At 35.5% G+C, this 13,081-nt stretch overlaps 1 protein-coding gene and 1 pseudogene across 1 annotated transcript; one reads left to right on the top strand and one right to left on the bottom strand.

The window, feature by feature from the left end:
* Positions 1–3,883: 3,883 nt before the first annotated feature.
* On the bottom strand, positions 3,884–4,828 carry LOC127214423 (olfactory receptor 2B2). The gene has a single exon (XM_051174841.1). The coding sequence runs from the start codon at positions 4,826–4,828 to the stop codon at positions 3,884–3,886; it is 945 nt and encodes a 314-aa protein (XP_051030798.1).
* Positions 4,829–4,882: 54 nt separating this feature from the next.
* Positions 4,883–9,223, top strand: LOC127214420 (60S ribosomal protein L6-like; annotated as a pseudogene).
* Positions 9,224–13,081: the final 3,858 nt, after the last annotated feature.

The raw sequence follows: 13,081 nt of genomic DNA on the forward strand, positions 1-13,081 counted from the left end.
GTCATGGAGAACAGCTGAAGTTTGGTACTGTGTGCCAGGGGTGGAATTTCTCAAGAGAGACCATTTGCAATGTGGGACCCTAGAAGTTTTGGAGACACCTATACCATATGATAGTCACCAGAAATGCCAGCTTTATTTAAATGGAACTGGGTTGGCTCTAGAAAATAGGCTATATGTATGTTGCCAAGGTTGGGGCCAAAGTCTTGATTCAAACTCCTTGGGGAACCCCAAAGAATAATGCAGACATTTTGGATTTTATGTATTGAATTGTTGGTTTTGCCTTTTTCATATTGTGGTTTTCCCTGTATCTTTCCTCCTGAAATGAAAGAGAACACTTTTTTGATATTGTAGGAGATATTTGTAAACTTTTAAAAAATTTGTGGTTTTAGAGAGCAAATTTTGGAGTTTTAAAGAAATTTTAATTCATTATTACTATTTTTAAAGGAATAGCTTTTAAAATATTTAAATTTATAAGGCTATGAGACATTTTAAGTTTATAAAATGTCTTATATTATTAATATGTGATCTTAAATAATTAAAAGGCTAAAGAGCTAGGGGCACAGTGATGAGCAATAAACTGTAAATAACATAAACTAGGTGGTTACTATGTTGTGATGCAGCATGATAATAACCTAAGCAGTTTGGCAAAGGGCTTGGAGTAGCAGTTATTAACCTGTGGATTATGATTCTTTGGATGCTAAAAGACTTTTTCAGAGGGCCATCCTAGGAGCACTTGCATGTGGGATGTTTACATTGCAATTCACAACAGTGGCAAACGTGGAGTTGTGAAATAGCAACAAGGATGATTTTGTGGTTGTTGGAGTTTCCACAGCATGGGAACTGTGTTGAAAGTTTGCAGCATTAGAAAGGTTGAGGACCACTGGCTTAGATAATGTCTCTATATTTCTAAGGTGTATTCAAGCTCAAGAATATTTGTCTAGCCTCTTTGTCTTTGGGAGCTTTATTAAGATTTAGCTATTTTGATGAACTGGGTCACATACGAAACTGTTATTTTTTTTAACTCTCAAACTTAAGAGTGATAAGGCTATAAAATCCTAAGTTTATAAATGCTTATAGTTGAAAACTATTAAAGTTAATTAAGACATGCAAGTTAATGTTCAGTCACCTTATAAATGATCAAATTCTTCAATGTGTTCAGAACTATACTTGTAGTCCTGCTACAAAGTACTAATGTAAATAATTATAAGAAAAAGATTTATTAGGCCTCCTGTATGTATTTTCAAAGTTAAGTCTAAAGCAAGTAACTAAAACCAAACATGGTTTGTTTAGCTCAGATAAATAATGGTCCTCAAAGTTTTCAGAAATTTGTTGAACAAGACATTTAAAATATTTAATGGGAAAAGCTTACCATGACAGATACTCTAGACCCTAGCAGAAACCCAAAAGTGACCAAAGAAAATGATGGGGCACTGATGACTCCACCTGGATTGTGGTTATAATGGCCCTAATGACGCACCTATGGCAAGGACATAGTCTAAACTTTGGACAAGCAGAACAATAGAAAGCTGATTGTGCCACTTTGGTTATACAAGAAATATCAATCCCCTAATTTTCTCCTCCACAGAAAATGTCTCTTAGGTCTCCTGGGCCCAGTGGTTGAAAACTGATGTTGCCCTGGTATTTCTGCCTGGAAAGACATGGAGAACACAGGAGCCTGGGATGCCTTTCTAAGTCATAGAATATGGATTAGTCTCTCTCATTTTAAGTGACACAGGGAATTTAGATTATAATTCCTTTCATAATTTTTTATCACATCTCTGACATTCACATCTATGTTAACTGTAACTTTGTCAGTTAGGCAACAACAGACAATCAGCTCCTTTCCCCAAGACTGCAGCCACTTTGTAGTTCATCAGTCATTTTATCTAAAATTTCTAGGTCTCTTGTTAAGAAAAGTCAGACAGACTTCACATAGATGGATAAACAGGTTTCAGGTGTAACATTACACTACAGGAACATGTTTTATAATAACTGTTCTTAATAATGACTACTTCTGTTTCTGGTAAATGATTTGATTGAAAAAAATTTTCTGAGACATATAAAGGTTTGAGGATGTAAAAAGCTTAAATATGCTTCAGATTCCTTTCCCTTTCTATGCCATTGTTACACTAAGATTTCAAAGGTTTGGAGCTTTAACATTGGTTAATGGAGTTCTGATAACCTGGTAGAACACTGACTACTTACATAAGCTCAAGATTTTAAATTTCTTTTGGTTGTCTTCTAAATATAGATATAAAGATGTTTTTAATTGGGCTAAAAGCATGGATCTGGCTCTCTGGAAAGAGAAAGTTCATACCTTTTAACCGAAAGCCATAGCTTTTGCTGTGACCCTAATGTGTAAATCTTTTCCAGCTGTTCTGCGGACACCTGCTAGCTGTCTTTTTTTTTTTTTTTTTTTTTTTTTTACAAATGGATTTCAATACAATGGTAATATCTAGAACTTTCATTTTTTTAACTAAACATTCATGTAAGCTTCATGGAATTAAAGACTGTCACAAGACTGACCACCTGTCACACTTCAAATAGACTCCAGATAAGAACAGCCTATTTCCCCAGCTGTTTATACCTGAGGATGGGATCTCTCTCCCTGTCTTGGGATTCTTCCCTTTCCCAATTGACTAGGACTATGAACCTAAAATTTCCACGTATAAGGTTTTTACTTTAGGTTCCTAAATTTTAACTTCTATCCCTAGTCTATATTTGTTACAGTATAATTCCACTTGGATGACAGACACCATCCAGGGATTAACTGCAAACTATTTTGAACTATAGACTTTGATGAAAGCTGATGAAAACTAGTCCAGCTGAAGTGATTGCTTCCTGTCTCTTCAGATGAATCAATTAATAAAATATTTCTGACAAAAGTCCATTGCCCTGCCTTTGATTAGCCTTTTAGTCTTCCTGGGTCCTGACAAAATTGCCCTAGTTTCATCTGGATGTAGTTATAGAAGAGAGTATATTGTCACTTGCCAACCTGCACCCAAAAGGGTGAAACACTAAGTCAAAAATAAACTCCCTGGCATAGGAGACAAAATGGCTACCTATAATGCCAACTGTTGTACCAGGAATGTGGGGTCCAGATTTATTTAACTGGAAGGGTCATTAAGTAAAATAGTTTGACAGTATGATGCTCAATGCAGAAGAGAGATATAAAACATGTTTTTATACAAACCATTTAGGATTATAATCTGGCTATACTCAAAGAAATATCAGAAAAAGGGAACCTGAAATGAAATAAATTACTGGTGCCCCACCAATTTCCAGGCTCCTTCTAGATAGTAACTCTGATGCCTTTGGCTGTTCTACTAATTACTCTTGACTCTTAGATCATTGACACAATAACTAAATGATGACTCTTATCTGGATACCATTCATATAATGGTTACTGGATCCAAATATAAGCACGTGCACATCACTGAGCAAAAGATTTGACCCAGAATACAAGTCAAGTGCTGAAAGTAAGATCCAAATTTAACCTATAAACCACCCAAGGATCATGTAATTGGAAATTTCAGGGAGTGGTTCTGACCAAAGTTCATCTAGGACAGTATTTATTATTTAAATAAAGCTTGTTTAAAATTTGGCTCAAAATTATTTTTTTCTCTTGTGAATTTCTTGATTAACATGAGAAACTCGGATTTTTTGTTGCCTTGACTCAGAATCACTCTTCAATCACAATGAAGTTCTGACTGCATTTTAAGAATACCTTAAAGTTATTGTAACAATGTAAATGTTGATTGTTTCCTTCTTAGTTCATTTACTCTTGTTATCTTTTAGATGATTTCCTCATCAATTATAAGCCCAGAACCTTGTTTGAGAGGCAAATCTGTCTATTCTTGCTTCTTTCGTCTTTCTTTAGTTATTACCTTATTTTGACCCAAAACTCCTTTGTCAGTGCCCTCCTCAGGGCAGCCTTCACATCCTTGTTCCTCAAAGTATAGATGAATGGGTTGAGTGTAGGTGTAACAATGCCATAGAACAGAGCCATGATCTTGCCCCTATCATGAGAATAGCTTGAGGGAGGCTGAACATACATACTGATGGCAGTAAAGTAGAATAGGAATACCACCAGCAGATGTGATGCACAAGTATTAAAGGCCTTCCAGCGACTTTCAGCAGAATGGAGTTTTAGCACTGCTTGAGCAATGAACACATAGGTTCCCAGGATGAGGCTGAGTGGTACCAAGAGCAGCAAAGCTCCAAGGACATTGAGCTCAGCTTCATTCACAGTTGTATCACTACAAGCTAGTTTCAAAAGGGCTGGGACTTCACAGAAAAAATGGTCTATTATCCTCTGTCCACACCTTGGAGCTATTACAGTGAGAGTAGACTGCACAAGAGAATTTGCAAAGCCACTAATCCAGGTCCCTGTGGCCATATGAATACATCTTCTCTGGCTCATGATGATAGGGTAATGAAGGGGCTTGCAAATGGCAGCAAAGCGATCAAAGGCCATGATGGCCAGAAGAATACATTCAGTTGAGCCCAAGGCCAAGAAAATATAAAGCTGAGCCACACAGCCACCATAGCTGATGGTCTTTTCTGGCCCTCTAAGGTTGACCAACATCTGAGGGACAGTGCTAGTAGTATAGCAGAGATCCAGAAGAGAAAGATTGGAGACAAAAAAGTACATTGGGCTGTCAAGCTTGGGGTCTAGTTGGGAAACTATGATAATGGAGATATTACCAAATAAGGCAAAGATGTATGCCACCAGAAAAATTACAAAAAGAGGTGTCTCCAGCCAAGGCCAGTCAGAAAATCCCAATAAGATGAAGTCATCTATCAAGCTCTGATTCTTGGTCCACATAGTAGTATTGGCAGGTAAAATTCTAGATACAACCTGTATATATCCAATTTCAAGATGGACATCACTCACTCAAGAGGAAAAACAGAATTAGAAGTAAGTCATGCTGAGTTAAAATTCCCATTTTCTCAGTACAATGTTGTGTCAATGTAGCTGTAATACTGAAGGATCAGTCATGTACCCCAGAGAATATTGTTTAATTATGACTGGTTAATTGAAGTTAACAATTCTCTGAATTTTGCTATATGTTTTTAAATGCTTCAGTAGTACTATCATTGGCTCAACAAGACATGGGTATTTAGTAGTGACAACATAGTACAGATTAACACAAATTGGGAGAAGACAGAGATACTTCCAAACCACTTGACCAAATGACAGCAGGTAGAAAGCAATTAATCTGTGTCTTAGGCAGAGCTGAGGCACCTTGGCATATCCATCTTTCTCATAGTGAGAACAAGGCCAGGAAAATCATGGAGCCTGGAACATTTAAAAAATGTGGTGATAAGAATATTGCATGTCAGGACTACTTTTCTTCTTTCCAAGCTGTGGTGCCCATCCTATGAACAGAAGGAAAGAATCATAGAAGAAAGTGAAACATCTGAACAGGGGCTCGGCATTTCAGCATTAAGATATTTGTACAATGTGAATGTGCTGTTTAAAAATATCTATATAAACTTGGACTTTTAATCTTAAAAAACACTAGAGTTTCAAATATTTTTATCTTTCTATAACACAGGTATGAATTTCTACTTTCTCAATGTTATCAACACACACAGAGGTACACATTTCCCTTCTGCCTCAAGTATCCTGAAGTAATGCTCTCTAATTCTTGTATGTCTGCCACCCCAGTTGCCCCACTCAAATCTTGGCATTCCCTTATATAATCATTTATGAAAAGTAACCTTAATGGCCAATATTTCTAATTGTCTTAAATTGTTTTGTTGGGAAGGGGAAAAAAACTCAGTTGTTAAAAGGCTTGCTGCACAAGTCTGATAACCCAAGTTTTGTAATTAGAGCCTACATTATTAAAAAGTAAAGCCACATGTGGTAGTGAAACTCACATCTGTAATCACAGTATTCCTACAATCCTACAGAGATTAGAAGCAGAGATAGGAGAATCTGCCAGAAGTTCATGTGTGTACCCCAGCAGAAAGAAAAATGAGAGACCTTGTTTTAATACAAGGTGGAAGGAAAGAAATAATTACTCCAGTTGTTCTTAACCTCAACACACATGCCTTGATGTGCATATCACCACATTGACATACAAATATGTATACACACAATAAATACATACATGCTTAAATTCATTTTTGTTTAAGTCCCCATATTGGAGTAAATGTGACCTGTATTTCTTTATTTTTTTAATAAAAGTTATTTCTTCTTCCTCCTTCAAATCCCAGTGATTCCATTCACTAACTGTATGATTTTGAGGTGTCGTTAACTGTTTCATGCTTCAACATTTTTCTTTAAAACAAGCGTAGCTATACTTCACTTACCTGGTATAAATTCCCAAACATATTCTGCTTGCCTTATACAAAACTGCATAATTGGTATTGCACAATTAACAGTATCTATTAGGAAGCAAAAAAACAATAAAGAAAACACTTTGATGTGACTGCTAAAAGGCAAATTTCAAATCTACTGAGTAAATTTCTGACCCCCTTGTTTTGTCACATACTATTATTAGAATTAGACAATGGTAGGCTTAATGTATTTAGTTAGCCAGACCTATTTTCTAAGTCTGTCTATTGATTTATGAGCAGAAAAACTGACAGTGAGGAATGGTAGAGAGAGACACCTTCACAGCTTAACCTCGCTGTCATTATGTATAAGTCAGGTGTGATGGCATATCCCTGTCATCCCAGTACTTTGGAGGCCGAAGCAGAAGGATTGCAAGCTTGAAGTCACCTTGGGATCCATTGTATAACCATGACTAAAAATGAAAAAAGAAAAAAATCATTAAATCTGAATAACCAGATTTTGTTTATCATAATTATTTTGTTATCCAAAAGCAGCCATTCCCTTTGAATTATTGAATTTTCCTGCATCATGCAAATTGTCAACTGGACCAATTCTTAGTGATTTATTCATTAATTCTGTAGTGGTCACGAAACACTGAAGTAGACACATGAAATTCAGATTAATGCTCCATTTAGTGTCCTATTTTAATCTCAAAATTACACTGACTCATTAGGGAACCAGTTTTTGCCTTCATACCTAGTTGATCATTTATATCTTGGCACAAAAACTTTCAGGAGCTCTTGATACTCAAACAGTTGTATTGAAAAGCAGACTTAGGCTCAGAATTTCATGAAATGATGGCCAGAAGCTTGGTGAATTTGTACTGACACAGGTAGCACTTGTTTATACTGGTGTGAAGCCCAATTGCTGTTATCCACACTGAAAGGTTTACCATATTATAAAGCATTTTAAAGTAGTTATTCCTTTATTCTTTACTTATACTTCAGATTTTGTAGTTCTCCTAAGATGAATTCCACATTTATCACATACATCAATATTATTCATATATATTGGGGGGGGGGAAGAGAGAGAGATTGGTTTTTGGACTGAGTATGTTTTTCTGACTAGAATAATTGAGTGTTCTTCATGTGTAACTGTATGACTTTAGGGACAAGGACTTGTATTAGACTATATAATTTATAATAGGTATTTACTATTTAGTGGTTAATTAAGAAATATACAAAATAAGTAGCTACTATATTTTAAAAAATATTCTGATAGATGAGATTACATTAGTATCTTGATGTCATTATTTCTTGTTATCTTTAGCCTTAATCATTAATATTTCCTCTCACCTGACCCCAGAAAAACCCTTTACGTTTTCATTTCAAGGCTGAAGTATAATAAAAAATATTCTATATTTTACTCAACACTTTGTTCCTCTACCTGTATTTATAAAATTCATGTTACTAATTAACCAATAAATACATTTATTTTACTTGGTAAGTATCAATGGGCTTTAAGTATGCCACTTCATACCTTGTAGAAATTCTATCAATTAAAAAAAATAAAAAACTTGATTATAAACTCCATAATGCTTTCTTGAAAATTGGAAATTGAAATCTATTTATTTTGTAAATTAAAGACAAACAGCTGTACAATATGACATATGATTTAAATTAGATGCAAGCAATAGAACCAGTATTAATAACTTATGCTATAGAATTATTCAAGAAATTTCCAGGTGCTTATGACCATCTATGGAAAATTAGGTTGATTATTAAAACTTCAACTTTATGGACTCAAATATTTGTTATCACTCTAATTCTACTTCTCATTTTAAATTTGTCCAATTTAATTCCATTCTAATTCTACTTCTCATCCAGGAATTGTATCTTTAGAAATAGTGTCTTAGAACTATGCTACTTTCTTATATGTCCAAAGAAATGGACAGGTAGTATTTCCAGTTAAGTAGAGAATTAATATATAAATAGATTTTCTTGCTCTTTCCCATCTTGTAAGATAGCGAGTGAAAATCCTGACCAAAAAAAAAAAAAAAGAGAGAAAAACAACTGGAGCTAAGAAGGCTGGTAGTGATGCCGCAGGTGCCCCTGCTGCTGATGCAGCCAAAAAGAGTGACCCTAAGGTTTAAAAGCCCAAGAATAGGAAGCCACATTGCAGCCGGAACCCTGTCCTGGTTAGAGGAAGTGGCAGGTACTCCCGATCTGTCATGTATTCCAGAAAGGCCCTGTACAAAAGAAAATACTCAGCTGCAAAAACTAAGGTTAAAAAGAAGAAGAAAAAGGAAAAGGTCCTTGCTACTGTCACCAAACCAGTTGGTGGTGACAAGAATGGTGGTACCAGGGTGGTTAAGCTTCGAAAAATACCCAGGTATTACCCTACTGAAGACGTTCCTCAGAAGCTGCTGAGCTATGGCAAAAAGCCCTTCATTCAGTATGTGAGAAAGCTTCGTGCCAGCATCACTCCCGGGACTGCCCTGATCATCTTCACCAGGTGCCGAAGAGGCAAGAGGGTGGTTTTCCTGAAGCAGCTGGGCAGTGCCTTGCTACTTGTGACAGGACCTCTTGCCCTCAACAGAGTTCCTCTGTGAAGAACACACCAGAAAGTTGTCATCTTCACTTCTACAAAAGTTGATATCAGCCAAATTAAGATTCCCCAAACACCTGACTAATGCTTACTCTCAAGAAGAAGCAGCTATGCAAGCCCAGGCACCAGGAGGGCGAGATCTTCCACACAGAGAAGGAGAAACATGAGATTACAGAGTAGCGCAAGGCTGATCAGAAAACCTTGAACTCACAGCTTTTGCCAAAGATCAAAGCTATTCCTCAGCTTCAGGGTTACCTGCGGTCTTAGTTCTCTCTCACAAACTGGTTTTCTAACTTGCTATCAAACTCAGCTTCATATGTTAAAAAATAGATTTTCTTGGTAGGAACCCCCCCCTTTCTTTTGTATTCTTGATTGAAATTCAAGTAACATTTGTTAAATTAGAATCTTTAAAAGGACAACTGCATAATGTTGCTTTTTCCTGTGTGGATGAGTTCTTGGCAAAGGCACCATTTAGAATATCAGTTTACAGGTTCTGAAATTTCTATGATGTTTTTCTAAACTGTAAAAGCTGAGAGTCTTTTACTGTGTTTCAGGGTGGTTATTATACCATTTCCCCAGTTTTCATATTATTCCTTCATTTACTTCTGAGATAAACATGGACTGTTTCCAATAAATTCAAATTAAATCTTTATTATAGTGAACAGTACAGCAATTATAGATGAATAACAGCATATTTTAAATCTTTTAAAACTTAATACACTCCTAATATTAAAGATATGCACAAACAGAATAATAACAAATATTGATAAAATTCTTAAGTTAGAAAGTTGAGTTTAGCAAAGAAAATAGAGAAGAAAGAACAAAGAGTGGGAGGGAAAGAGAAGTGTATGAAGACTGTCTTGTTACATCTGACTAACAGAATGTGCTTACATAAGTATATAGACAGATATACATATATATGTATATAGGTAGATATACATACATACATATTCTACACATGTATACAATACTTTCCATGGCCATTTTTGATTGATTCTTACAATAATCCTCTAGACAAGTATTACTGTTAGTTTTTCAACTGAAGAGAAGAAACAAGTACAAAGAAGTTATATCCAGCACTTGCTCAAGTTTCTAAACTCAGAAACAAAGATTGGATGATGTTATATTTTTAATCCAGTATTATTATGCTTTTCATAATCCTTAAAATGAAAAAAAATGCATGAATAGAAAGAATTAACTTTTCATTCTAAAAGTATTGTTTGATAGTTTTTCTCATTCCATTCCTGGGATTCAGAGCAAAATTAAGCAATGATTCAACTCACCTGCCTACTTGTCTTTTCCTGGTGCTGGATCTATAGAGTTTGTGCATAGTGATCAGCAGTGGAGGGAGGTGGGTATGTGGCTCAGAGAAAGCATACAGATCTGATTGTGTCTGAATTTCTTCTTCCCAGCCTATTAAAAGGCCAATTTTAAGTAGTCAGCTCCAATTTATGCTCGTGTTCTGGCCCTACAGATCAACAGGGAGCTTCCTCCCAATTTCCTTAGCTGCATCCTGTTTTAAACCTCTGAGGTTCAGCATAATTATCATTATTGTTGCCAACATGTCCAAAAGAAAAGAACCAGAGGGACCAGACAGAAAGAAAAACCTAGAAACAAAGAAGAAAAAATATTAAAGCAAAACGTAAACCTCAAGAAGAAAGATTCTAGATTTTAACTAGAAATAGTTAAAACTCCATTCATATGAGCTCAAGGTTTGGGAAAAATACAACTTCATACAGTTGTGTAATGTTTATAAAGTATGACTATTGTAAAGAGAATTTCCATTATTTACAGGTTTGTGTGAACCTGTAAACTATCCAACTTTTAGGCAAAGTTTTTAATTGTTGCCACTTTGGATAGTTTACAGGAATTGCTCAACATCATTAATAATCAGTGAAATGCAAATCAAAATGACTCTGAGATACCATGTTACAGCACTCAGAGTGACTAAGATCAAAAATACTGATGATAGCTTATGCTGGAGAGTATACATAGTAAAAGAAAACACTCCTTCATTGCTGGTGGGAGTGCAAACTTGTACAGGCACTTTGAAAAAAAGAATGGATAAAGAAAATGTGGTACATTTACACAATAAAGTATCTTTCATTCAGTAAACCTGGTTCTAGATAAATTCTCAGGATTCTACAAGGATGACCCCAGCTAAGACTCCTAGCAGTAGTGGAGATGGTGTCTGAATAAGCTTTCCCCTTTAACTAGAATAGGGCTTTATTGTCACTATGGATCCTACATCCAGTAACTGATGGAGGCAGATGCAGTGACCCACTGCCAAGCACTGGGATGAGCTCCTGGAGTTTAGTTGAAGAAAGGGGGGAAGGATCATATGAACAGGTTAATAAATAAAATGATGGGGAAAACCACAGAGACAACTCACCTGAGCTAGTGGGAGCTCATGGACTGACAGTTAGGGAACCTGCATCTGACTGAAGTAGACACTCTGAATGTAGGTGACAGTATGTGGCTTAATCTCTTGTGGGTCATTCTGGTAGTGGCAACAGGACCTATCCCAGGTGCATGAATGGGTTTTTTAGAGCCCATTCCACATGGTTAGATATCTTTCTCAGTCTTGATACAGAGAGCAGAGTTTTCGTCCTGCCTCAACTGGTATGCCAAACTTTGTTGACTTCACAAGGTAGGAGGCCATTTTGAATAGTGAATAGAGGATAGGAAGGGAAAGATGCAGGGAAGAAAAGGAGGGAGGGGAACTGGGGTTGGTATGTAAAATGAAAAATAAAATTTTAAGATAAAATATGTGACTTAAAAATTAAAAGAAAAAACTATTGAGGAGTGAGTGTTCACCCTAAAGGTTTAAAGTAGAGCTAGCTGATTCTTTTTCATGTATTAAAAGTTTTGGACTGTGATTCCTTTAAGATTCTTCATAAGATTACCTTTCAAGTTAAGTAATAAAGTAATTGGTCCTTTCTTTGTAACTGCAAAACACAGCCTGCCAATAAAACACCTGACAGAAAAGAATATCTTGCTTACCTAGATGGCTTATCTATAACAAGTTGTTTGTATATGAATGTAGGGTTCTTAGGATAATTTGGTTTTCACCTGTAATGTGTAAAATGTTCAATCATGTAAGGAATGTAAAAAATATGCTCTTTTTTTTACTTGTATTCATTGTAATCACTCACTTGAAAAACAGAATGTAACCACATTGTAATTTTTATATTGCCTGAAAGGCTTTCCTGGGGTATATAATCTGTAAGGAAAATAATGAAGAGATAGTTAAACTAGACAAAAGAGAAAACATAAAATATGCAAGAGGAACATCAAGAATACAGATAGAGTTAGAAGGAAAATAACAAGAATGAGAGAATAAGGAAGAATAAAGATATAACTAGAAGGGAAACATCAAGTATAGAGATAGAGTTAGAAAATATCATGAACAAGAGAAGGAAAATCAAGAAATAAAGACTAAAGAATGCAAAAGAAGTATAAAGAGAAGATCTGAAGTAAACCATCAAGTGAGTGTGTGAATTTCTTTTTCCCTAGCACCCTCAGATAAAAATAAAAGTCTAGTACATACTGACTCCATGGATTCCCTTTGAGTCCTTTGCTGCTGTGGGTTGACTACAGGAAGTGATAAGCAACTATGCACAGATAACAGAAAATTTTAAACAGGTAACAGAAGATAATAAGAAAATATATAAATCACTCATATAAGAACTAATCATGAGAAAAGGCATAAAAAATAGATAACTATATAGATAAATACTGGTTTGGTCAGGTATGTCATTTCAGAAATAAATTTAAATAAAAGCAACATATAGCTACAATAAATGAAAACCTTCACTGCTAGAAGGTGAACTAGGCGACATAAAAAACCTCAGAAGATACAAAAAAAAAAAAAAAATGGAATAGTCCCTTCTATCTTTCAGATCACCATGCTTTAAAGTTGGAATTCAACAACACATTTCAGAAACCCTACAAAGTCATAGAAGCTGAACAATGCCCAATTGCACCATACCTTTGTCAAAGTAAAAGTAAAGAAAGAAATTAAGGATTTCCTAAAATTCAACAAGAATGAGGACACAGTGTACCAGAACTTATGGGACACCTTGAAAGCAGGGCTAAGAGGAAAGATCATTGCACTAAGTGCCCATATGAAGAAAACAGAGGATAGTCACAATAGAGAATTAACAACACAACTGAAAGCCTTAGAAC

This window comes from Phodopus roborovskii, unplaced genomic scaffold (assembly GCF_943737965.1).
Source record: "Phodopus roborovskii unplaced genomic scaffold, PHOROB, whole genome shotgun sequence".
NCBI classification, from domain to species: Eukaryota; Metazoa; Chordata; class Mammalia; order Rodentia; family Cricetidae; genus Phodopus; species Phodopus roborovskii.